This window comes from Chiloscyllium plagiosum, unplaced genomic scaffold, assembly GCF_037043375.1.
Source record: "Chiloscyllium plagiosum isolate Xiang-an unplaced genomic scaffold, Cpla_swu_hap1 HiC_scaffold_43, whole genome shotgun sequence".
NCBI lineage: Eukaryota > Metazoa > Chordata > Chondrichthyes > Orectolobiformes > Hemiscylliidae > Chiloscyllium > Chiloscyllium plagiosum.
Window position 1 is genome coordinate 1,150,371 of NW_028270181.1, and position 25,744 is coordinate 1,176,114.

The 25,744-nt window shown below is 42.5% G+C and overlaps 1 protein-coding gene across 2 annotated transcripts in view; it reads left to right on the forward strand.

Moving 5' to 3' along the window:
- LOC122541951 (wings apart-like protein homolog) overlaps positions 1 to 25,744 on the forward strand; it is a 209,272-nt gene that overhangs the window by 99,709 nt on the left and 83,819 nt on the right. For both annotated transcript variants that reach the window (XM_043679247.2, XM_087982429.1), the window contains exon 4: positions 2,301 to 2,410. In XM_043679247.2, the coding sequence (XP_043535182.1) occupies positions 2,301 to 2,410 (110 nt within the window). The remainder of the gene's footprint in view (positions 1 to 2,300; positions 2,411 to 25,744) is intronic.

Below are 25,744 nucleotides of genomic sequence, written 5' to 3' on the forward strand. Positions count from 1 at the left end.
TTGCAGATGATACGAAGATAGGTGGAGTTGTGGACAGTGAGGAGGGCTGTTGTCGGCTGCAGAGGGACTTAGATATGATGCAGAGCTGGGCTGAGGAGTGGCAGATGGAGTTCAACCCTGCCAAGTGTGAGGTTGTCCATTTTGGAAGAACAAATAAGAATGCGGAATACAGGGTTAATGGTAGGGTTCTTAGTCAGGTAGAGGAACAGAGGGATCTTGGGGTCTATGTACATAGATCTTTGAAGGTTGCCACTCAGGTGGATAGAGTTTGTAAGAAGGCCTATGGAGTATTATCGTTCATTAGCAGAGGGATTGAATTCAAGAGTCATGAAGTGATGTTGCAGCTGTACAGGACTTTGGTTAGGCCACAGTTGGAGTACTGTGTGCAGTTCTGGTCGCCTCACTTTAGGAAAGATGTGGAAGCTTTGGAGAGGGTGCAGAGAAGATTTACCAGGATGTTGCCTGGAATGGAGAGGAAGTCGTACGAGGATAGGTTGAGAGTTCTCGGCCTTTTCTCGTTGGAACGGCGAAGGATGAGGGGTGACTTGATAGAGGTTTATAAGATGATCAGAGGAATAGATAGAGTAGACAGTCAGAAACTTTTTCCCCGGGTACAACAGAGTGTTACAAGGGGACATAAATTTAAGGTGAAGGGTGGAAGGTATAGGGGAGATGTCAGGGGTGGGTTCTTTACCCAGAGAGTGGTGGGGGCATGGAATGTGCTGCCCGTGGGAGTGGTAGAGTCGGAATCATTGGCGACCTTTAAGCGGCATTTGGATAGGTACATGGATGGGTACTTAATCTAGGTTAGAAGTTCGGCACAACATCGTGGGCCGAAGGGCCTGTTCTGTGCTGTATTGTTCTATGTTCTATGAAGGGCCTGTACTGCGCTGTATTCTTCTATGTTCTATCCCATATCCCCTTTCGGCCCTGTTGATTTCTCTCTTGGGTATACTCCGACTGCCTTTATACTCTTCTAAGAATTCACTCAATGTCTAGTGTCTTTTCCTGACGTATGCTTTCTTCTTTTTCTTGACCAAAACCTTAATTTGTTTTAGTCATCCAGCATCTCCTACACCTACCAGCCTTACCTTTGACCCTAAAAGGAACGTCCTGTCTCTGGACTCTCGTTATGTCATTTTTGAAGAGATTCACCCACTCCAAGCAGTCCCTTTAGAAGATCTTTCATTGCCTCAGACCAACACTGAACTACTTTATGTACAGGGTCCTCAAGCTTCAATTTCTGCTGAGACTGAAACTGCGGGGTTTCAGGTTCTCCCTCCCCAGCAAACAGCAAGCCAATGTAAACAAGCTGGATGACCTCAAAGTTATACACAACTTCAAAAGGGAGTTGAGAGACTGTTGCGTGCTTTGTTCCACAGAGATGTGGCTCATTCCTGGTACACCTGACTGTGCCTTACATCCTGAGATGTAATGGACTGGTCAGCATCAACTGGTAAGGGATGGTGGGTTCTGCTTCCTGATCGCTGCCACCTGGTGCTCAGATGTGGTGACCTTGGCGAGTAATTGCTCCCCTTTCCTAGAATAATATAGTTATATACTCTCACACTGTCATTCTTCAATTATTTTATTATTCTTGCTGCCTTGCTTTCTTACATTTGCATTTTTCTTTTTGTACTTTCCTTGTCTTCCTTCACGTGATCCCTTGCCTCACTATTCAGTTTGAAGTCCTCTCCATCCCTCCTATCTAGTAGAATTTGCAACCATTTACATTGGTCTGGATATTAAAGAATAACTTTAACGCTGGTGATGTAGTGGTGTATTTGAGACATGAGAGGTCTGACATGGGATATGCAAGATACAGGTTGGTTGGTAGGGTGGTATCTTCTCTGCATTTGTGCAGGACTTGTGAAAAGGTGTGGGGTGTGGTTTCGGATTCCAAGAGTGGAACTGCTGCATAACAACCAATCGAGAACATATCGGTTGTAGCACCCCAATATAAACTGTTGTAAACTTTCAAAAATTTATTTTGTAAAACTACTCATTTATTTCTTATTCCACTGCTTCAGTATTTTACTGATGTACTTGATTTGAATTCTTTCTTGAATACTGCACATGAAGTAGTGGTCCTGATTAAAGCGAAGTTGTTTTGGCTAGTCAGTAACAAATACTTGTAATCACTGACTGTACCTGAGGATCTACAGTTCTCTGACTGCATGATGTTGTTTAAAAAATTGGATTGTGTAGACTGTGATACCAAGCAGTTTTTAAAAATTCTGTTGTGAATAAGACTGTTTGAATGTGTATAGCATGTTTACAGGTGACTTGCACTCTTTCAGATTTGCTGGAATTCAGTGATGAGTCAAATTCCGATGCTGGTAGGAAACCAATGAATAGACAGGAAAAAGCCAAGGAAAATACCAGGAAAATCTTCCATGGGCCTAAACGGGTAAGACCTCCAGGCTTCTGAAAAACTGTCAAAAGGTGACCTGTGCTTCTCCATGCTCTGTTAGTTTTGAGTGTTTTATTTATATGGAGTGTTCAAGCTTTGTTTCACTTGGCTACCCAGGTATGTGTTGTGGAGACTTGAAGACTATGTATAAGTTTTCAGTTTTTTTTTTCCATTTCTCTGCATGTGTCTTCAATTATAAATAATCTAATGTGTGTAAAGGTTGTGTAAAGCCATCAGTGTAAAGGTATCAAACTTGATGCAGGGATCATTTGAATTGATTCAGGAGACAAAGGTGACATGACCCTGCAAAAAAGACAAATCAGTAAGATTTGTGAACCAGCAATAAAATTATACTTGGCGTATGGGAACCATGCTTCTATTTTGCTAATATTCTGGCCATTGCTGTGTTCCTTTACGTGCTGAGTCTGAATAGTGCACGTAGTGACCCTGTCCCATCAGCGATCCCTGCCTCTGATATGCAAAATAAAATGTTGTGTTGACAGAGGACTTTTTTTTTGCAGTTCCTTGCTGTGTTTTTAAATCCTGAATTGTTTGTTGCTTGCTCATCAGTCAGTTCCTGGCTAGTGTTTTTTGGTGACCTTCCTTCATAGTGCCGGCATTGCTATGTGATGGAATCTGTGCTGAAGCAAGGGAAGGCAGAGAGATTCAGAAGCAACTGGTTTCTTGAGACCTGTAGTGATGACCTTAATGAAATTGGCAACTGGAGGGATTGGCAGAGAACCCAGCTGCTGCTCTAGTGTGTGTTGGTCATGTGAATAGTTTTGACTTCAGACTGTGGCACATTATTTCAACACTGCCTCAATAAAGGCCTCTGTGATCCTGCCAAGATATTTGTGCTGGTTTGCAAACAAGCTGCCTGATGGTGTCAGAGTGGATTAGCCTTCATTGTTCCAAGGCAGAATCTGAGACTTTACCAGCTATAGTGGAGAATGCAGTTGTTTGGATGCAGTAAAGAATAATTATTAAATATTTTCCACTTAAGAGTGAGCCTTCACAGTAATGATTTTGCCCACTTGAAAGCTTGCCTTGAATTATTAACTTGTCCGTGCTTTCAGTATGTCAGGTTTCCGGAATTCTTGGAAAAGTGATTGAGTGGCAAATGTTTTTGGAGTTGGATTAGGTTGGCAAGAAGATTTGTTCAAATACTAAGTTGTGGAATTGAATTTAATATATTGTAATCTGTGGACCATAAAAGGTTCTGATTAAGAGCAATCTTGTAATATTGATGTCATTTGAGGTGGAACCTGTCATTGTCTGCAGTCTGGGCAACACGGTGGCTCAGTGGTTAGCACTGGGTTCAATTCCAGACTTGGGCAACTGTCTGTGTGGAGTTTGCACATTCTCTCCGTGTCTGTGTGAGTTTCCTCCAGGTGGTCCAGTTTACTGCCCCAGTCCAAAGATATTCAGATTAGGTAAATTGGCCATGCTAAATTGCCTACAGTGTTCATGATTGTAAAGGCTAGGTGCATTAATAAATTCATTTATTAATTTAGTAATTTTATTAATAAATCTGGGTGGGATACTGTTTGGAGGATCGGTGTGGACTTGTTGGGCCAAAATGGCCTGTTTCCACACTGTAGGGATTCTATGATTTAACATTTGTAGTCTTGCAATGACCTGAGGGCAACAAGTGACAGACTCCCAGTATTGCCTTAGGACTACCACCCACATCAGAGGAACAATTATAATTTAAACTCCTGAGTGGATTTGAAGCAAAATAACAGTTTCTGTTGAGAGGAGAGTTTGTACTCAGTAAAATTGACTATGCCATTGAGGGGGTGTAATGTACATATTTGGAGCCTAATGAATGAAGTACTCTGAATATTTCTTTATTCTGAAATGCAATTACATAATAGTGTGGAATATTAGTATGGAGAAATACTTCATTTTTGAGCAAGCATCATAATCTCCAAATCCAGATGGGGAGATAGAATTGATAACGGGGTGCACTTAGTCACTGCAAGCATCTAGTGGTAGCTTTGAGTTGGTACTTGCCAAGTGCCACTTCATAGTTAAATGTACAAAGTCTGTTAGTAAATGTAATATTAAATGCATAGTAGAATGTAGAAACGTCCTTTTAAAATGCATTAATAATTGAATACCCTGAATAATTCTGGCTCCTGTTACTAGGGCAATTCAGTGCTGAACAGCAGTTCTCCCTGGGGCTGGAGGCCAATAGGCCCTTATGAAGAGAAAGCTATGTTATACCACAACAAAGAGGAAATATTTGAAGTATGTATGTGCACCACATGATTCGATGGTGCATCATAAGTAAAGCTATTATCCCAACAATTGAAATTACTGGAATATGTGGCCCTGAGCATGGATCCTCAATCTTTTGTCACTGCAAGTTCAATGAAAAATGAAATATTTGAAGAAAGGGAATGGAAAGAACTGGGAGCTACACTGGGATTCCAAACACGGTGGTAATGTGCACTTTTTTGTAATTGAATTGATATATCCCTACAGCAACCTAACCCCTAGTGGGAAGGAAGAAAGATTGAAAGAATATCCAGGACCATGTTTTTCACATTTATGTGACTGGCAATGATATCACAATGAGGGATTACCTGCCGCAAGGATGTGGTTACAGTTCTGGGATGCCAAGGACAAATGAAAAGTGTATTTTTCCTGGACTGTTTGAGAATAATTATAGTAAATACAGGAAAAAATTTATTTGGGTTCAGCAGTGTTTGGTTTTAAGGCTTGACGCATTTGTTCTACAGTAGGCTTCAGTATTTGAGAAAGTAGAGAGGGATTAATGGTAGTTGCAAGACTGATTCACGGGGCATTAGAAAATATTACTGCTGAGAAGAAAACTGAGATTTAGAAGGGTCCCACTATGGGGTGCTTTTGGGCAAGCAGGCTGCATTAATTGCATGTTATTTATGTGCAGTTGATATACGTTAACTGGGATTTTGTTTGGAGATGCTTATTGAAACTGTGGTTGAATTAGAAGATATATGCGTGTAATGATTCACTCTGTAAACTTAGATAATGTGGTTTGACTCAAGCACTATTATTCATCTTCTGACTGTCCAGAAAGGAACATTTAGATCCCCTTAGTAAACTGGATGAGCACCTTGGATTTGAACACATTCACTTATATCTATCAGCAACTTGAAAATGGAGGTCCTTTTTTTTGGCTGAAAATATTTGTCAATCCACTTGCTTTGCACAAACTCCAATATTGTGATGAAGTCCTGACGAAGGATTCTGCCTGAAACATTGACTGTCCTGCTCCTCTGCTGCTTGACCTGCTGTGCTTTTTCCAGCTTCACATTTTATTGACACTGACTTTCCAGCATCTGCAGTCCTCACTATCTTCAAACTCTAACATTGCCCATCAAAGGAATGATGTGACAATTGGCATTAATGGAGCGCATAAACTAGCAAAACTTTGTAAACGTACATTGTCTGCCCACAGTCTTCCCTGTGGCTAACTACCTGCAACAGCAGGGCTTCAACTACCAGCCAAAGTATTTGATTATGAAGCTGCTGTGGAGCTCAGATTTATTTTTGAGAGTTACATAATAGGTCATAAAGAATACTTGGAATATTGTATACAGTTCCGTTCGCCATATTTCGGGAAGGATGTGAAAGCATTGGAAAAGGTGCAGAGGAGATTTACGAGGATGTTGTCTGGTCTGGAGGGAAGATCTTTTGAGGAAAGACTGAGACTTGGGTCTGTTCTCATTGGAAAGAAGGAGGCTAAGAGGGGATTTGATAGAGACATACAAGATGATCACAGGATTAGATAGGGTAGACAGTGAAAGTCTTTTTCCTAGGATGATGACGTCAGCTTGTACGAGGGGGCATAACTACAAATTGAGGGGTGATTTAAGACAGAGTGGTAAGGGTGTGGAGTGCCCTACCTGCCAATGTAATTAACTCAGCCACATCAGGGAGATTTAAACAATCCTTGGTTATGCGCATGGATGATTGATGATGGGATAGTGTAGTGGGACGAGCTGAGAATAGTTCACAGGTCGGCGCAACATCGAGGGCCGAAGGACCTGTTCTATGCAGGGGCAGAAGTACGTCGTTCAGTCCATCAAGTGTGCTCCTCTACTCAATATGATCATGGTTGATGTGATAATCCTAAACTCCCATTTCTAGCCTTTCCCATCACCCTTGATTCCTTCGCTGATTTAAAAAAAAACTCAGCATTTAGCAGAGTCATTAGGGACATTTAAGTGACTGCTGGACAAGCACATGCATAGCAGTGAGTTGAGGGGTGCGTAGGTTAAGTTATTACATTTGACATTCGGATTAACCTCGGCACAACATCGTGGACCAAAGAGTATGTTCTGTGCTGTACCTTTCTATGTTCTGTTTTATGCTCTAATATACTTAATGACCCAGACTCAACCCTCAACAGTAAAGAATTCCACAGGTTCACTACTCTGAGAGAAGAAATTCCTCCTTATCTCTAATTAAAGACCAAAAAAACTGCGAATGGTGTAAATCAGGAACAATAACAGAAATTGCTAGAAAAGCTGAGTAGGTCTGGCAGCATTTGTGGAGAGAAATCCAAATTACCACTTCTGGTCAGTGACATTTCCTCAGAACTGATGGTAGCTAGAAAAATGTTAGTTTATATGCAGAAGATAGGATGGGGGGGGGGGGGGGGGGGGAGGGAGGGGGTAGTTAGGCATTAACAGGCTCCATTAATTGCTATTCACACTTGGTCTATCCAACTGTCCTTATGTCTGTTTGGGCTGTATCTCCACGTATCGTTTACTCCTTAACCTCCACCCTGACCTGAGCTTTTCCAGCAATTTCTGTTATTGTTCCTTGTTATCTCTGTCTGAAATGTGTAGCCCCTGATTCTGAGATTATGCTAAGTGATCAAAGTTTATGCGAAGATTTGTAGCTCGGGTGCTCATTGTTGTGGTTCTGTTCGCCGAGCTGGAAGCTTTGTTGCAAACGTTTCGTCCCCTGGCTAGGCGACATCATCAGTGCTTGGGAGCCTCCTGCGAAGCGCTTCTTTGATGTTTCCTCCGGTGTTTATAGTGGTCTGTCCCTGCCGCTTCCGGTTGTCAGTTTCAGCTGTCCGCTGTAGTGGTTGGTATATTGGGTCCAGGTCGATGTGTTTGTTGATGGAGTTTGTGGATGAATGCCATGCCTCTAGGAGTTCCCTGGCTGTGCTCTGTCTGGCTTGCCCTATGATAGTAGTGTTGTCCCAGTCGAATTCATGTTGCTTGTTGTCTGCGTGTGTGGCTACTAAGGATAGCTGGTCGTGTCGTTTCGTGGCTAGTTGATGTTCATGTATGCGGATTGTTAGCTGTCTTCCTGTTTGTTCTATATAGAGTTTTGTGCAGTCCTTGCATGGTATTTTGTACACTACATTACATTAGTTTTGCTCATGTTGGGTATCGGGTCCTTCGTTCTGGTGAGTTGTTGTCTGAGCGTGGCTGTTGGTTTGTGTGCCGTTATGAGTCCTAGGGGTCGCACACGCAGACAACAAGCAACATGAATTCGACTGGGACAACACTACTATCATAGGGCAAGCCAGACAGAGAACAGCCAGGGAATTCCTAGAGGCATGGCATTCATCCACAAACTCCATCAACAAACACATCGATCTGGACCCAATATACCAACCACTACAGCGGACAGCTGAAACTGACGACCGGAAGCGGCAGGGACAGACCACTATAAACACCGGAGGAAACATCAAAGAAGCGCTAAGTGATCCTATCACTCTCATAAGGGGAAACCACGTTTCTCATCTACCCTGTCAAGTCAGCTAAGAACCTTGTATGTTTCAATAAGGTTGCGTTTTATTAGAGTAATAGAGCTGTGCAGCATGGAAACAGACCCTTTGGTCTAACGTGTCCATGCCGACCAGATATCCTAGCCTAATCTAGTCCCATTTGTCAACACTTGGCCCATATCCCTCTATACCCTTCCTATTGGTATGCCCACTCAGATGTCTTTTAAATGCTGTAATTGTACCAGCGTCCGTGACTTCCTCTGGCAGCTCATTCCATACATGTACAACCCTGTGTTTAAAAGGTTGCCTCTTAGGTCCCCTTTATATCTTTTCCCCCCTCACCTAAACCTATGCCCAGTAGTTCTGGACTCATTCACCCTGGGGAAAAGACCTTGTCTATTTATCCTATCTATGCCCCTCATGATTTTATAAACCTCTATAGGGTCACCCCTCAGCCTACAGCGCTCCAGGGAAAACAACCCCAGTCTATTCAACCTCTCCCTATAGCTCAAATCCTCCAACCCTGGCAACATCCTTGTAAATCTTCTCTGAACCCTTTTCAAGATTCACAAAATCTTGCCAATAGGAAGGAGACCAGAATTGTGTACACTATATTCCAAATGTAGCATAACCAATATCCTGTACAGCTGCAACATGACCTCCCAACTCCTGTACTCAGTGCTCTGACCCACAAAGGAAAATGTTTCAAACGCCGTCTTCACTCTCAAGGAACTATGAACCTGCACTCCAAGATCTCTGTTCAGCAACACTCCCCGTAACTTTACCATTAAGTGTATAAGTCCTTCTCTGATTTGCTTTTCCAAAATGCAGCACTTTGCGTTTATCGAAATTAAATTCCATCTGCCACTGCTTAGTTCATTGGCCCATCTGATCGAGCTCGTTGTAATCTGAGATAACCTTCTTCATTGTCCACTACACCTCTAATTTTGGTGTCATCTGCAGACTTACTAACTATACCTCCTATGCTCACATCCAAATCATTTATATAAATGATGAAAAGTAGTGGACCTAGCACCAATCTTTGTGGCACTCCACTGGTCACCGATTTCCAGTCTGAAAAGCAATGCTACACCACCACCCTTTGTCTTTGTCTTGGAGCAGTTCTGTATCCAAATGGCTAGTTCTCCTTGTATTCCATGAGATCTAGCCTTGTTAACCAGTCTCCCAAGAGGAACCTTCCAGACACCTTACTGAAGTCCATACAGATCACGTCTACTGCTCTACTCTCATCAATTCTCTGTTCCTACTTCAAAGGACTCGAATCAAATTCGTGAATGTGATTTCCTACGCACAAAGCCATGCAGACTATCCCTAATCTGTCCTTACCTTTCCGAATACATGTAAATCCTGTCCCTCAGGATTCCCTCCAGCAACTTGCCCACCACCAATGTCAGACCCAGTCTACAGTTCCCTGGTTTTTCCTGACCACTTTTTGTAAATGGTGGCACCACATTAGCCAACCTCCAGTCTTCCAGCACCTCACGTGTGACTAACAGTGATATAAATACCTCAGCAAGGGACCCAGCAATCACTTCTGTAGCTTCCCACAGAGTTCTAGGGTACACCTGATCAGATCCTGGGGGTTTATCCACTTGTATGCATTTCAAGACATCCAGCACCACTGCCTGTGTAGTATGGACATTTCTCATGATGTCACCATCTATTTCCCCATATTCTGTATCTTCCACGTCCTCACAGTAAACACTGATGCAAAATACTTGTTTAATATCTCCTCCATCTGTCTTGCTGAGCTTTGAGAGGCCCTGTTCTCTTCCTTGTTATCCTTCTGTCCTTAATGTATTTATAAAATCCCTTTGGATTCTCCTTAATTCTATTTGCCAAAGCTATCTCATGTCCCCTTTTTGCCCTCCTGTATCCCTCTTAAGTATACTCCTATTGCTTTTATACTCTTTTAAGGATTCACTCGATCTCTTGTTATGAACATATGCGTGTACTGTACCTTTTAAGAGTTAAAAGCAGCAGAACTACCTGACAGAACCAAGTGTTCTGAAAAGAAATAAATGTAACATTTGGTTGAACAACGCGATTAGCTGGGTGCCTAGAAATGACACAACAGATTCGAATTAGGCCAATCAATTTAAATTATACCCTAAAATTCCATCCAGTTTGAATTGGGTATATCGACAATCTTAAAAGCCGATGACACAATGTGATGCTTTGAGGGTATAACACCGGGGAAAACTGAACAGTTGAGAGGAGAATGCCAAGCCAACAACATCTGCACACTGACCAGAAAACAGCTCTCTTAAAAGAAATTTATCGATCAGTTATCTATGAAGCAGAAATCCCTAAGTAGAATAATAAGAAGAAAAGAAGACCAGAACTCCGAGGACAAAAGCTGTCTGGTTTTGAGATAAGTTTTTTTGTTTTTGTGAATTGTAATTGGGAGTTTATCGGACAAGTATCGTAGAAGGGAAGGTAACAGATAGGTGAGAGTAAGGGATTGTAAATAGTTGTTAGTTCATTATTCTCGCTTATACTTTAAGAAATAAAATTAAGTTTTCCTTTAAAAAGTTCTTGGCCTTTCACAGGTTACTGCATAGGATAAACCTTTTCTGTGTTGCTGGTGTTAAATTAAGTAGGAGAGTTTACTTAGTATCGTAATACTCTGCTGTCTATACCTTACACATGCTTCCTTCTTTTTCGTAAACAAAACCTCAATTTATCCAGTCACCCAGCATTCCGTACACCCACTAGACTTTCCTTTCACCTTAGCAGGGATATGCTATCTCTGGACACTCATTACGTCATTTTTGAAGGCTTCCCATTTTCCAGACGTCTCTTTACCTGCAAACATCTGCTACCAATCAGCTTTTGAAAGTTCTTGCCTAATATCATCAAAATTAGCCTTCCTCCAATTTAGAGCTTCAACTTTTAGATCTGGTCGACCCTTTCCCATCGCTACTTTGAAACTAATCAAATTATGGTCGCTGGCCCCAAAATGCTCCCCCACTGACACCTCAGTCACCTGCCCTGCCTTATTTCTCAACAGTAGGTCAAGTTTTGCACCTTCTCTAGTAGGTACATCTACATGCTGAATCAGAGAATTTTCTTGTACACACTTAAATTCCTCTCCATCTAAACCGTTAACACTATGGCAGTCCCAGTCAATGTTTGGAAAGTTAAAATCCCCTACCATAACCACCCTATTATTCTTACAGATATCTGAAATCTCCTTACAAATTTCTCAATTTTCTGCTGACTATTAGGCGGGGGGTCTATAATACAGTCCAATAAGGTGATCATCCTTTTCTTACTTTTCAGTTCCTCCCACATACCTTCCCTGGATGTATTACCAAGAATATCCTCCCTAAGTACAACTGTAATGCTATCCCTTATCAAAAATGCCACTCACCCTCCTCTCTTGCCACTCCCCTTCTACCCTTCCTATAGCATTTGTGTACTGGAACAATAAGCTTCCAATCTTGTCCATCCCTGAGACACTTATCCCAGTCCCATGTTCCTAACCATGTCCTGAGTTCATCTGCCTTCCCTGTGAGGCCTCTTGCATTGAAGTAAAGACGGTTTAATTTAGCAGTCCGAAGTGCTTTCTGCTTTGTTCCTGCCTGCCTTGACTGTTTGACTCCTTTTCCAAGATGTATCAGTCTCAGTCATTTCCTTCTACCCTATTTCCTTGGGTCCCACCAACTCTCTTCTCCACTCTCTTCCCCCCCCCCCCCCCCCCCCCCCCCCCCCACCACCAAAACCAACACCACCTTGCTAGTTTAAATCGTCCCGAGCAGCTGAAGCAAATCTCCCTGCTAGTATATTAGTCCTCTTCCAATTAGTCCATCCTTCTTGTACAGGTCGCATCCACCCCGGGAGAGATTCCAATGATCCAAAAATGTCAACTCTTCTCCCCTGCACTAGCTTCTCAGCCACACATTCATCTGCTCTATCCTCCTATTACTACCCTTACTAGCTCATAGCATCAGGAGTAATTGAGATATTGCTATCCTTGAGGACCTCCTTTTTAAATTCCTGCCTAAGTTTCTATATTCTCCCTTCAGAGTCTCATCCTTTTCTCTTCCTATATTGTTGGTTCCAATGTGTACAATGACCACCTGCTGGTCCCTCTCCCCTTTGAGAACGCTCTGCACCATCTCTGTGGAATCCTTGATCCTGGCACCAGGGAGGCAATACACCATTCCGATTTTTCGCTGCTGGCTGTAGGAATGTCTGTCTGTGCCTTTGATTATGATAGGGGACTCTCTAATCAATCGCTTGGAACCTGATGTACCCCTCATTACATTAGAGGGGTACATTGCATTGATACCAGAAACTTGGCTGTTCATGCTACGTTCTCCAAGAGTCCATCCCTCCCACCAACATTTTCCAAAACATCAGACTTGTTTGAAATGGGAATAGCCACAGAAGACTCCTGCACAACCTGCCTACCTCTCCCACCTTTCTGGAGTTAACACATCTACCTAATTGTATCTGTGGCTTTTCTCCTTTTGTATAACTGCCATCCATCACATCCCCTAGCTCTTGTAAATTCCTTATTGCCTCTAACTGCCACTCCAACTGATCCATGCAATATGATAGAATTCGCAACCAAAGACACTTCCTGCAGACATCATCTTCAGGAACATGAAAACTCTTCGTAAAGTCCCACATCCGACAGGAAGAGCATATCACTCTACGAAAGGCCATCTTTGCTCCTTCACAATATGCAGACCCAGAAAATAGCACTGTAATTCTGCTCTAAAAAACAATGTTCCAGGCTAACTTGGTACTTACGATTTATATTTTTAAAATTTAATCAAGAGACAGATTTCAATAAAACATCATCAAGAAAGAACTCACTCTACTCACTACTGTAGACTTACAGCAAGGTTACACTTAACAATTATACACCTATCTGTTCCTGTGCTGAGTTCTCCCACACAGGTTCCTCTAAGTTCAGCTGTCAATTTCACTGTTTATTTTTTCCGAGACACACTCCGATGTCCAGAGATACATGAACCAAACAGCAAATGGGTGCAAGCCCAGTCTGCTCGGCCTATCTTCATAAGTCCGTGTCTCCATACCTGGTATTAGCCTCATGAGCCTTCTCTGGATTGTCTGCAATGCCATGATATCTTTTCTTAGATAAGGGCCCCAAAACTCTTTACTGTATTCTACCTGGATCTGATAGGTGCTTTGTATAATTCTAGCAAAAACCTCCTTTCCCTTGGAAACAAAGGCCAGGATTTAATTTGCCTTTTGTATTACCTGCTGAACTTGGAAACTGACCTTTTGTGGTTCATGAGCAAGAAATCCCAAATTCCTCTGTTCCGTAGCATGCTGCAGTCTTTATCCTTTATCCTTTTCAATAATCCGCTCCTATATTCTTTCTGCTGAAACGCATATCTTAACATTTGCCCATTTATATTCCATCTACCATGTTTTTGCCCACTTGCCAGATCTGTCTACATCCCTCTGCAGATTCCTTTGTGTCATCCTCACTACTTGCCTTCCCACCTATTTTTGTGTCATCTCAAACTTTGCATTCAATTTCCTCATCCAGGTCATTAGTATGTATTGTAAACAATTGTGGCCCCAGTACTGATCCTTGCAGCATTCGTCTAGTTACAGATTGCCATTCTGAGAATGTTCCCCAATTCCCAACTGTATTCTACTCCTGCTGAGATACTACGTCCAGCACTGTAGGCTCATATCTGAATAGCCTAATATGTGGTATCTTATCAAATGGCTTCTGAACATTCATATCTATTATACTGCCTCCCCTTTATCTTCACTCTTTGTTTCCTCCTCAAAGAATTCAAATAAATTTGTCAAGCATGATTTCCCCTTCATGAAGCCCTGCTGACTCTGCTTTTATTACTTTAAGTATTTCTAACGCTCTGCTATTACGTACTTTATAACAGACTCTGATAGTTTTTGAAGAACAGAAGTTAAGCTAACTGGCCTAAAATTACCCTTTTATTTTTGGCTCCTTCCCTGGGACTTTCCCATAATCTAAGGATTCCTGGAAAATTACTACCAGTGCACCTGTGTAGCTACTTTGTTTAATTTCCTAGGATGCACTCCACATCAGGTCTGTGGGACTTATCAGTCTTTAGCCCCAGTTGTTTCCCTCCCAGTTTTTCTGTGGTGATAATTACTGTTTTTCTATACTTTCCTTTGGTCTTGATTATTTAGTAATTTTGGAATGTTATGTACACCTTTGGTGAAGACGCATGTAAAGTATTTCTTCAATTCTCTGCTATTTCCTGGTTCCCCATTATTGTTATTTTCCCAGCCTTGTTCTGTAAGGGGCTAATGTTCACTTTGGTTTCTCTGTTCCTTTTTTTAAAACTTATTAAGACTGAGAGCAAGAGATTGCTTACAGGTTTACCCTCAAAGCTTATTTTCTCCCTCGTTTTGGTCATCTTTTGGCTTTTGAAACTTTTCTAATTCTCTGGCTTAACATTAATCTTTGCCCGATTGTGTGTTTTTTTCTTTCAATTTGATGCTATCCTTCCCTGGTTAACTATGGTCAGCCTAAGCCATTTCTCGAACCCTCCTTCCTCAATGGGACACATCTTTGCTGCAAGCCATGAACTCTCTTTATGTATCTGTCACTGCTCCTCAACTATCAAGGTTCCTTTTAATTCCTTATTTTTCTCATGAAGAATATGGCATAATAGTCTGCTGTTTGAGGCTTGATGACCAATACAGAAAAAAATTGGAAGGATAAGAGTGGTTCTTTAATCAACCCTGACTTTTCATCAACCTGCCTGGCTTCAAGGGAGACTTTTGGGGCACTGGAAACCGTGTAACTTGAGAAGGGATTAAAGTCTTCCCCATCTGAGCAACTTCCATATCCCCAAATTTTACCCCAGGGTCTCAAAATTTGAGGCATTACCTTGAGGCACCAGGAAACTGTTCAGAAAGCACTCTGTACTTTAGTAAGTCACCATATTCAAGTATTAGACAGTTAGTCATTCTTTAAAGGCAAGTCTCCTCTTCCCTTCAATAAGATTCTTTCGTATTTTGTTGGAAGTCTTGCTGCTTAACCATTACTTATGGTGAAGTTTTAACTGAATTACTAGCAATGTTTCACAGTTGATCCTGAACCTCTTTACGTAAGACATGTTAAACTTTGAAATGCTAACCAGTAATGCTGCTTAGCATGCAGTCATTGTCAAGACAGTAGGGCGAAGGGTGAATTCTTAATATGTATGTATTGATCACCCATGTTCGGAAAACATCCAGAATTCCAAGTGGTACATATTGGGTTGTAAAGCTTATTTTAAGTTGTGTTGTATTTTTGTACAAGGTTAAAGAGAGATTTAAGGGAACAGAAATGCTTATGGAAGATGCATTTCCCTTCATCTTGATCATAACCATAAAAGTTAAACAATTTGAGATGAATTATAAACATTTAATTCCATTGACACTGTATCAGTTTGCAATATTCTCTTGGATATATGGAATTTACTAAGTTCATGGTGTCTCAGAAAGACCCATAGAACTGCAGAGTTTACAACTTCTGGAGCATGACAAATTTCAATTATTCACCTTTCCAATGCAACAGGCCATTTAGCCCATGTCAGTAGTAGCTGTTTGCTTGAACAGTGAGTTAAATGATTGTCTTGCTTCTCCACTCCATGACCAGCATTTTACTCTGCTTCAAATGATTATGCCTTTTTTTCTGGATTTAAAGTTGTCACAAACTTGGCAGATAGTAAAAAGGGAAAACCAACTAGCTAAGTTCTGATACCATCCTTTGTCTCTTGTGGTCAGTGGATAGATTAAAACTAATTTACGCTACAGGGGAAACCTTGATTATCTGAACGAGTTGGGAGAGCACTACTTCGTTCAGATAATTGATTATTTGGTAAATTGATTTAAGTGCCTTTCCTCTGGGGCTCGGAGTTTTGAAAGTCTGCTCTCAGTTCAGGAGACTGCAGCAGCACACAGCTTACGAGCCCTGTCCCATACTGCCCCGCCCCCAACCCATCCAACACCGCCCCCCTGCCCCCAACCCATTCAACACTGCCCACCCTGCCCTCAACACCGCTCCACTGCCCACAACCCCGTGCAATGCCGCCCCAACCCCATTCAGCACTGCACCCCTCGCCCCAACATCACCCCCAACCCCATCCAACATCGCCCCTCCCACCCCAACCTTGTTCAACACCGCTCCCCTGCCCCCAACCCTGTCCAATAGCACCCCACCACCCCCAACCCTGGCCATCACCGCCCCATCTGCCCCTGCCAGCCACCCAACCGTGTACTTACCTGCCCCCTTTCTGGGGCAGTTGGACTGGACACCAACAACAAGACTGCTCCTACCTTTGTGGGGTAAGTCTCCAAATAGCACGCGCACACAGCTACAGCCACAGCCCCACACAACTTTTTTCCTGCAATGTTTTTCAGGACAATGTTGGAGAGATTCTGTGGGGAAGGGGGGTTTAGAGTACACCCCTGTGTAGTGAGGCGGCACGGTGGCTCAGTGGTTAGCACTGCTGCCTCACAGCACCAGGGTCCCAGGTTCGATTCCAACCTCGGGTGACTGTCTGTCTGTGTGGAGTTTGCACATTCTCCCCGTATCTGTGTGGGTTTCCTCCGGGTGCTCCAATTTCCTCCCATAATCCAAAAGATGTGCAGGTCAGGTGAATTAGCCAGGCTAAATTGCCCATAGTGTTAGGTGCATTAGTCAGAGGGAAATGGGTCTGGGTGGGTTACTCTTTGGAGGGTCGGTGTGGACTTGTTGGGCCAAAAGGGCCTGTTTCCACACTGTAGGGAATCTAATCTTAAAGAACTCCTGGGAAAGTATGGGGAGAGAGGGAGGTCATTTGGGGATAGTGCCTGTTTAATCATTGTAAACAAAAAACGCGATATCACTGTTGGCAACACGTGTTTGATATAATGTTTCCATCGGGACCTTGAGATCTCATTCGGATAATCTGATTTTCGGATAATTCATACTCTGATAATCGAGGTGGATCTGTAATGTCAGACAGCTCTTCAGATTGCATTCCTGTACTAGACTCGAAGCTTTAACTCTGCTTCTGTCTCCACAGATTTGCCAGACTGGCTGAGTTTCTGCAACATTCTCTTTGTTTCAAATATCGAGCATCCACAGTTTTAGATTACTGCCATCTGCACTTTTTTTTTACTTTTTAAGGAGTGAAATCTTTCATTAATTGAAAGGAAGCCTTACATATAGAAATAATCTTTCATACTTCACAATCTTCCAAAGCATTTCACAGTCAATGAAGGATCTTTATAGTATAAAATTTGTTTTAACATAGAAAATCTTCAAATCATCTTAAGATTTCTGTGGGGTATGTTTGCTCTGAGTGATATTTTAGTGCTAATCTGTTTGTGTTCTGTCTCCTGTAGCATGGCTAATTTCACTCTGTCCCCTGCTTTACAAAAAATGAAATAATTTGCATGAAATCTTATGTGTATAAGAGGATAATGGTTTTCATTTGTGACCAAAATAGTCTCAATCTTTTTATGAAATAACCTGAGGGAATACTCTGATTTTAAAAAAACTGTCAGTAATGCTATTGCTGCTGGTTTCTGATGAGGCGAGGCTGAACAACACTTCATCCTACCAGCAGGCCCTGATGGTGTGACAAATAGACGTGTCAGTGCTGGAGCTTTGTATCTTTTGACAGGGCAAAACAGACTGCAATTTCTTATCAATTGCCCCTAGTCCCTCAGGCAAACATCTGACCTTGTCATAAGTGATGGCTTTAGACTGAAATTTGGACAAAAATAAAACAAACAGTTTGCATAAACTTTGCCATCAGCAAGGTGGCAGTATGGAGGTCCAGTTTCTGAAAGGCTGGTTTATTCTGCAAAAAATTTCAAAATTTGCAAGTAACAATACTCACCAAGACTCTTCTGGCAGCAGACATTTCACAATAGACCTAGAAAAATATGTAATAAGTTATAGAGAGATAATCTATTAGTCAGCAATGGAAAGCTAGCAACACCAAAAGAGGCTTTCACTCTTCAAGTTCAGTTTAAACTGAATGTTTCATGTAATATAATTTGGAATGCACTGACGACTACTTGTATCTGACAGCTGTTTAGTACCTAAGATCTTTAAAAAACAGCAATTAGATGACTGATCAGTTGATCTATTTTGAGTGGTATTAATTTGTAGAAATATAGTAACTTGCAGTACCAGCCATTTAACTTTTTGTGCATATTTCCATTGGATAGTAGAAGAGTTGTTAACCAGATGTACGGAATTAGGGATTGGCAAAAGAACCAGAGGTGACCTCTTTATTCTTTCACAGGATATGGGTGTCGCTGGCTAGGCCAGCATTTGCTGTTCATCCTGAAATAGAATCCTTAATTATAGCATATCATTAATGAGCAGATTAAGTCTGCCTTAAACCAATTTAGTTCCTTAGACTTGTATTTTGTTGCATATACTAAGAGTCAAATTAGTATTTGTGGATTAGTGAAGGGAGACAAGGAAGAATGAGTCAGGCCCCAATCCTGGCTGAAATATGAGAATGTCAAGACCTCATGTTGTAACTTAACTCATTCACTCTTAAGGTGACAGGGCAAGTTGATAAGGCTGTGAAACATCATTCAGGAGTTTAAACATTCAAAATCGACAAAATGCTAAAGCAGTGACATTATACAAAACTGTAATCTTTGATTAGTCCTCAGTTGGATGATTCTCGATTTCTCCAACTTCAGGTAGGCCTGACCCACAGTGGTCTCTATTACAGGTAGGTAAAAGGAGGCATGTCAGTATCAATATTGGAAATGGAAGCCTGTGGCATTGGTATTGCTCTGATCCACACCTAGCCATCTAGTCCAAGGCTCCATTGTTTGTTCAATCACTTGGTTGACCAGGAGTCTCTCCAACTCTCACCACCTGCCACCGTCCCTGTGAGCCCTTTCGCTTGTTGACAGGTTTGAGATTCTTGCTTCCTGTGTGAAGGGCTATAGGGAGGATGAGCAAACTGACCAAAGCACCATGGTACAGGGAGCCATTCAAGGGGAGTTGAAAAGACATATGTAGTTGTCATTAAGGAGATTATAGTCTGGGGAATAGACATTGTTCCTCTGTGGCCAGAATAGAGAGTCCCAAAGGTTGAGTTGCCCGCTAGGTGCCCAGGATATATAATCTGGAGGAACGTGGATTGGGAGGTGAATCTTCCTAGTTGTTGTGGTCGACATGAGTACCAGTAACGCTGATAGAATATTTGCTGAGGGAATAAGAGTACCTCGGGGCTAAATTAAAAAGCAGAACCAAAAAGATGACACTTTCTTGATTACCACCTCAGCTGCCAACCAATTGGCAAAAGGTCAACAAGATTAAAGAGGTAAGCACATGGCTCAAAGATTGAGATGGGAGAAATGAGTTTGAATTCATGGGACATTGATAGGTGTGGCTTCCAGAAGATCAGGGCTGGGAGCTAAATATCCAAAGGTGCGTTTGGATAGGCAGGAGGCTGGGAGAACACAGTAAGCCAGGCAGCATCAGGAGGTGCATAAGTTAACATTTCGAGTATAATCCTTCAGGACTGGGGATGGATGTGGGGTGAGCTGTAGATAAAGGGGGTGGTGGAGGCTGGATGGTGAAGTGGAGATAGGTGAAGACAGGTAGAGTATGCAACCTGGTTGGTCAATGGGAGGGATGAATCTGGTTGGTGGCAGGGAGCAGTGCGAGGGAGTGGAAGGGGTTAGGAAGGGAGACAGGGGATGGGGAGGGAGGTTATTTGAAATTTGAGGACTCAATGTTGAATCCGCCGGGCTGTAGGGGGCCCAGACGGAATTCAATAAATATCTGGAACTAAGATTCCAATGATGACCATGTCTTTTAGGTCTACATGTGACGTCAGACTCATTGCAATGTGGTTGACTCTTAATGCCCATCATTAGATTAGATTAGATTAGATTAGATTACTTACAGTGTGGAAACAGGCCCTTCGGCCCAACAAGTCCACACCGCCCCGCCGAAGCGCAACCCACCCATACCCCTACATTTACCCCTTACCTAACACTACGGGCAATTTAGCATGGCCAGTTCACCTGACCTGCACATCTTTGGACTGTGGGAGGAAACCAGAGCACCTGGAGGAAACCCACGCAGACACGGGGAGAATGTGCAAACTCCACACAGTCAGTCGCCTGAGGCGGGAATTGAACCCAGGTCTCTGGCGCTGTGAAGCAGCAGTGCTAGCCACCGTGCCGCCCATCATGAATTGCCCAGAGGCAGTTCAATGCAGGCCTAGCCAGTGACACCCTCACCCTGTGAATGAATTTAAAAAAAACTTGAGTACACATAACAATAAAAATCTAAACCTAAAAGGTGTTGGGAAAGCTGAGTGGTCTGACGGTGAATAAAACCCCCAGACAAGATGCACTACTCCCCAGAGTTCTGAAGAAGATATGGGGAGATTGTGGAGGCATTAGTGGTCATCTTTCAGGAAGCACTGGAGTCAGGGAGGGTCTCTGAGAACTGGAAAATTATGGAGGGAGGGAAGAAGGCAGAAGACAGGAAAGTATAGCCTGATCCTTTTGCAGATTACGGTAAGATTTGAGTCCTTTATTAAGGATGAGATTGCGGAGCTTGAAATTGCATGGTTAAATAGGGCTTAGTCACTACAACTTCAACAGTAAATCACCCCTAACACATCTGTTGGAATTCTTTAAGGAGATAATGAGCACGTTAGACAAAGGAGAGCCAATAGGGTGTAATCGAATTAGTTTTTCAGAAGACCTGTGACAAGGTCCTGCGCAAGACTCTGCTATCTATGAGAGGAGTCCATGAAGTTAGGGCAAAGTACTGGCATGGACAGAAGATTGGCTTACTGGCAGGAGGTAGAGTGTGGGGACAGAGGGGTCTTTTTCAGGATGGCAGCTGGTGATAAGTGGAGTTGGGGCCACTACTGTTCATGTTATGTATTAACAATCTGGGCGAAGGAATTGAGGGCATTGTTGCTAAGTTTGCAGGTGACACAAAGATGGTGGACAGGTAGTGTGGCATAAGTAGGAAGATGCCAAAGGAATTGACATGTTAGGAGAGTGGGTGAAGAAGTGCAAGATAGAATACTAATTAGAAAAGTGAGAATGTGGGAAGAATAGAAACAGACTTTTTTCTAAATGGACAAAGGCTGCAGAAATCTGAAACTCAAAGGGACTTGCTCAAGTTTCCGATTCTCTCAAGTTTAACATTCCGGTTCAATTGCCACCTAAGAAGGTAAATACAATGTTAGTGTTCATTTTGAGGAGGCAAGAGTACAAGAGCAGAGATATACTGCTGAGGCTATGCAAGACTGGTCAGATATATATAGAATATTGTGAGCATTATTGGGATCCGTATCCAAGGACCAACGTGCTGGTGTTGGAGAGGGTGCAGAAGAGATGTGCAAGAATGATCGTGGGGATGAAGGGCTTGTCATGTGAGAAGTGGTTGAGGACTCTAGGTCTGTATTCGATGGAGTTCAGAAGAATTAGAGAGGAATCGTATTTAAACTTAACGAATATTGACAGGCCTGGATAGAGAGGACATGGAGAAGATGTTTCTGCTAAGAGGAAAGACTAGGACTTGAGGGCACAGCATCAGTGAATGAACGCTACTTTAGAAATGAGATGAGTTTCTTCAGCTGGAGAATGGTGAATCTCATTACAGCAGAAAGCAATGGAGACCAAGTAATTGAGTATATTTAAGACAGAGATAGGTTCTTGATTTGTAAGGGCCTCGGGTTACGGGAGCGAAAGCAGGAGATTGGGAAACCTATCCTACATGTTTGAATGGCAGAGCAGATTTGATGGGCCAAAATGGCCTAATTCTATTCCTATATGCTAATCGAAAATATGATCTGACTCCATTGGACTGAGAGCAGCTACATGTAGGAAAATCTACATGAAAGCAATGGGAGCCTTTCAAAAAAGGGTAGTAAAACATTTGCAGGGCCAAAATCTCCAGAGAACCCTGGAAGATGAGCGGCACGGTGGCACAGTGGTTAGCACTGCTGCCTCACAGTGCCGGAGACCCGGGTTCAATTCCCACCTCAGGCGACTGACTGTGTGGAGTTTGCACGTTCTCCCCGTGTCTGCGTGGGTTTCTTCCGGGTGCTCCGGTTTCCTCCCACAGTCCAAAGATGTGCAGGGTCAGGTGAATTGGCCATGCTAAATTGCCCGTAGTGTTAGGTGCAGGGGTAAATGTAGGGGTATGTGTGGGTTGCGCTTCGGCGGGTTGGTGTGGACCTGTTTCCACACTGTAATGTAATGAGGAATGTATTAAATTAGATAAGGGAGAAAAGGAAGCTTATGGTAGTCACCTATGGGTCAAAACACCAGAAGCATACAGAAGGTCAAGGGGGTGACCTTTTTTTAAAAAAAAATTGGGAAAGCAAAGGGGGCCATGAAAAAGCACTGAGCAAACTGAAGGAAAATTGAAAGATATTTTATAAGTGTATTAGGAGAAAGAGTGGGCCCTATTAGGGAGCACAGTAGCAAAAGGTGTGTGGATCCAGAAGATGTAGGTGGGGTTTTAAATGAGTATTTTGTACCAGCATTCACCAGGAAGTGCAATATTGATATAGAAATCTGGGAGGAGGGCGAAGATATGCTTGCACAAATTATAACTGAGAGGGAGGAGATACAAACAGTTTTAGCAGGTGTAAAATTGCAAAGCCTCCAGGCCCAGATGAGATCCCATCTGCTGCGAGAGGCAAGACAGAAGATTGCAGAGACTATTGAAGGAGGTTTTATACATAGGTTTGCAGATGACACAAAAATTGGTGGTGTTGTAAACTGTGAGTGGGAAAGGCTCACTACAGGATGTCAGAGGTAATGTGGGATTTGCTAATGCTCTTCGGGAGGGTTGAAAAAATTCAGCAGGAGAATGGGAACCTAATTTGCAGTTCCAGTGTCCAGGAGGCTGAGTGTAGTGAGGTAAAAAATATGGTTTCAAGGTCGCAAGAGTGTACCAGTAGACAGGAAGTTGGCTTAAAGTGTGTCTACTTCAATGCCAAGAGCATCCAGAATAAGCTGGGTGAACTGGCAGCATGGGTTGGTACTGAACTTCAGTGTTGTAGCCATTTGAGAGACATGGATAGAGCAGGGACAGGAATGGTTGTTGCAGGTTCTGGGATTTAAAAATTTCAGCAAGAACAGAGAAGATGGTAAAAGAGGGGGTGGTGTGGCATTGTTAGTCAAGGACAATATTATGGTGGCAGAAAGGATTTTTGAGGATTCGTCGACTGAGCTAGTATGTGCTGAGGTTATGAACAGGAAAGGAGAGGTCACCTTGTTGGGGATTTTCCATAGGCCTCCGAATAGTCCCAGAGACGTGGAGGGAAGGATAGCAAAGATGATTCTGGATAGGAACAAGAGTAACAGGATAGATGTTCTGGAGGCTTTAACTTCCCAAATATTGACTGGAAATACTATAGTTCGAGTAAGTGTCCTTTTGCTCAAGGAGAGGAGTAAAGGCAATCCTGGTAATTATTGATCAGTGAGCCTTACTTCAATTGTGGGTAAAGTGTTATGAAGATATGGGTGTACTTTATCTTTTAAGAAAGTTAAAAGCTAGTACTACTACCTGACAGCACCAAGTGTTCTGAAAAGAAAAGTAACATTTGGTCAAACAACTCGATTAGGTGGTTGCCTGGATTCATAAACAAATTAGAATTCAGTCAATCAGTTTAAATTATACCCTGAAAAATACCAAATTCCAATGAAGTTCAAATTGAGTATATTGACAATCTTGAAAGCCACTGACACTATCTGATGCTTTGGGGATATAACCCCAGGGAAAATGGAACAATTGAGAGGAGAACTGCCAAGTGACCAGCTTGACACCAGCAAGACTGCATGAAAAATAGCTCTTAAAAGTACCTTTATCGATCAATAGCCTGTGAAGCAGAATCCCCAAGAAGAAGAAGAAGACTGGAATACAGAAGAACCAAAAGCTGCCCTGGTTCTGAGATAAGTTTTGTAAATCTTAATTTGGGGCTGGGGGGGGATGTTTTATTGGACTAGTATTGTTGAAGGGGAAGGTAAAAGATTAGGTTAGAGGAAGGAGTTGTAAATAGTTGTTAGTTAATTATTCTCTGTTATATTTTAAGAAATAACGTTCATTTTTACTTTAAATAGTTCTCGGCCTCTCGAATTTTCACAGATTGCTGCATGGGATAAATCTTGTGTGTTGCTAGTTTAAGCAGGAGGGTTTACCCAGTGTCGTAACAGTCTGGAGGCTTGTCCGGGGTTCAGAATGATGCGAACTGGCTTTAAGGTGCTGTATACCTAAGCTATCCATAACCACCTCAAACAGCCTAGCAGTAAAATTTGACCTTTGGTCTGACTGAATTTCTCTGGGTAACCCATACTGTGTGAAGAAAACTACTAACTCCTCTACCACCTTTGTTGCCCCGATACTCCGTAATGGAATTGCCTTCAGAAATCTGGTAGACACATTCATTATGTTTAATGAATACTGGTTCCCACTTTTAGTTTTTGACAGGGGACCTACACCATCAATTATAACTCGCGTGAAAGGTTCTTCAAATGCGGGAAGCTTTGGTGAGGATTCTGACATGATTTATTAGGATGTTGCCTGATATGGAGGAAAGGTCTTATGAGGGAATGCTGAGGGACTGGAGGCTGTTTTCATTAGTGAAGAGGTTTGAGAGGTGACTTAATTGAGACATAGAAGATGATCGGAAGTTTAGATACTGTGGACATTGAGAACCTCTTTCCTCGGATGGTGATGGGGCATGGCATTAAATTGAGGGGTGATAGATATAGGACAGATGTTAGAGATAATGTCTTTACTTAGAGAGGAGTAAGGGAGTGGAATGCCCTGCCTGCAACGGTAGTAGAATCGTCAACTTTAAGGGTATTAGATGGTTATTGGATAAACAGATGAAAATAGAATAGTATAGGATAGATAGGCTTCTGATTGGTTCCACAATTCGGCGCAACATCAGGGGCTGAAGGGACTGTTATGTTCTATGTTCCATTACTCTCTATTTACCCCTAACTATCACAACCCTGAACACTGGGCAATTTAGCATGGCCAATTCATCTAATCTGCACATCTTTGGACTGTGGGAGGAAACTGGAGCACCTGGAGGAAACCCACCCAGACACTGGGTGAATGTGCAAATTCCACACACAGTTGCCCGAGGCTGGAATTGAACCTGGGTCCCTGGCGCTGTGAGGCAGCAGTGCTAACCACTGAGCCACCGTACCACAGGATGTCAATATTATTTTAGTAAATCTAAATTGCACCCCTCCATACACAATAATTTTTTTTCAGATTTATGTCCTTAGGCTTTTTCATTCTGTTTTGTGAAATGAGCTTCATTTATTCCTGAGGTAAAATTTGCTGTCATTTCATAATCTGTGATGTTTCCAAGCAGTATTTTGGGGGTGGAGTAAAAATGATTTGATCTTGATTTGACTTAGTACTATCACATGTACCAAGATACAGTGAAAGGTATTGTCTTGCGTGCTTTACAGGCAGATTGTACCATAGAAGTGCATCAGGGTAACAAAACAGAGTGCAAGATAGTGTTGCAGCTGCCAAGAAAGTGCAGAGAGAGAGAGAGAGAGAGATGAATGTT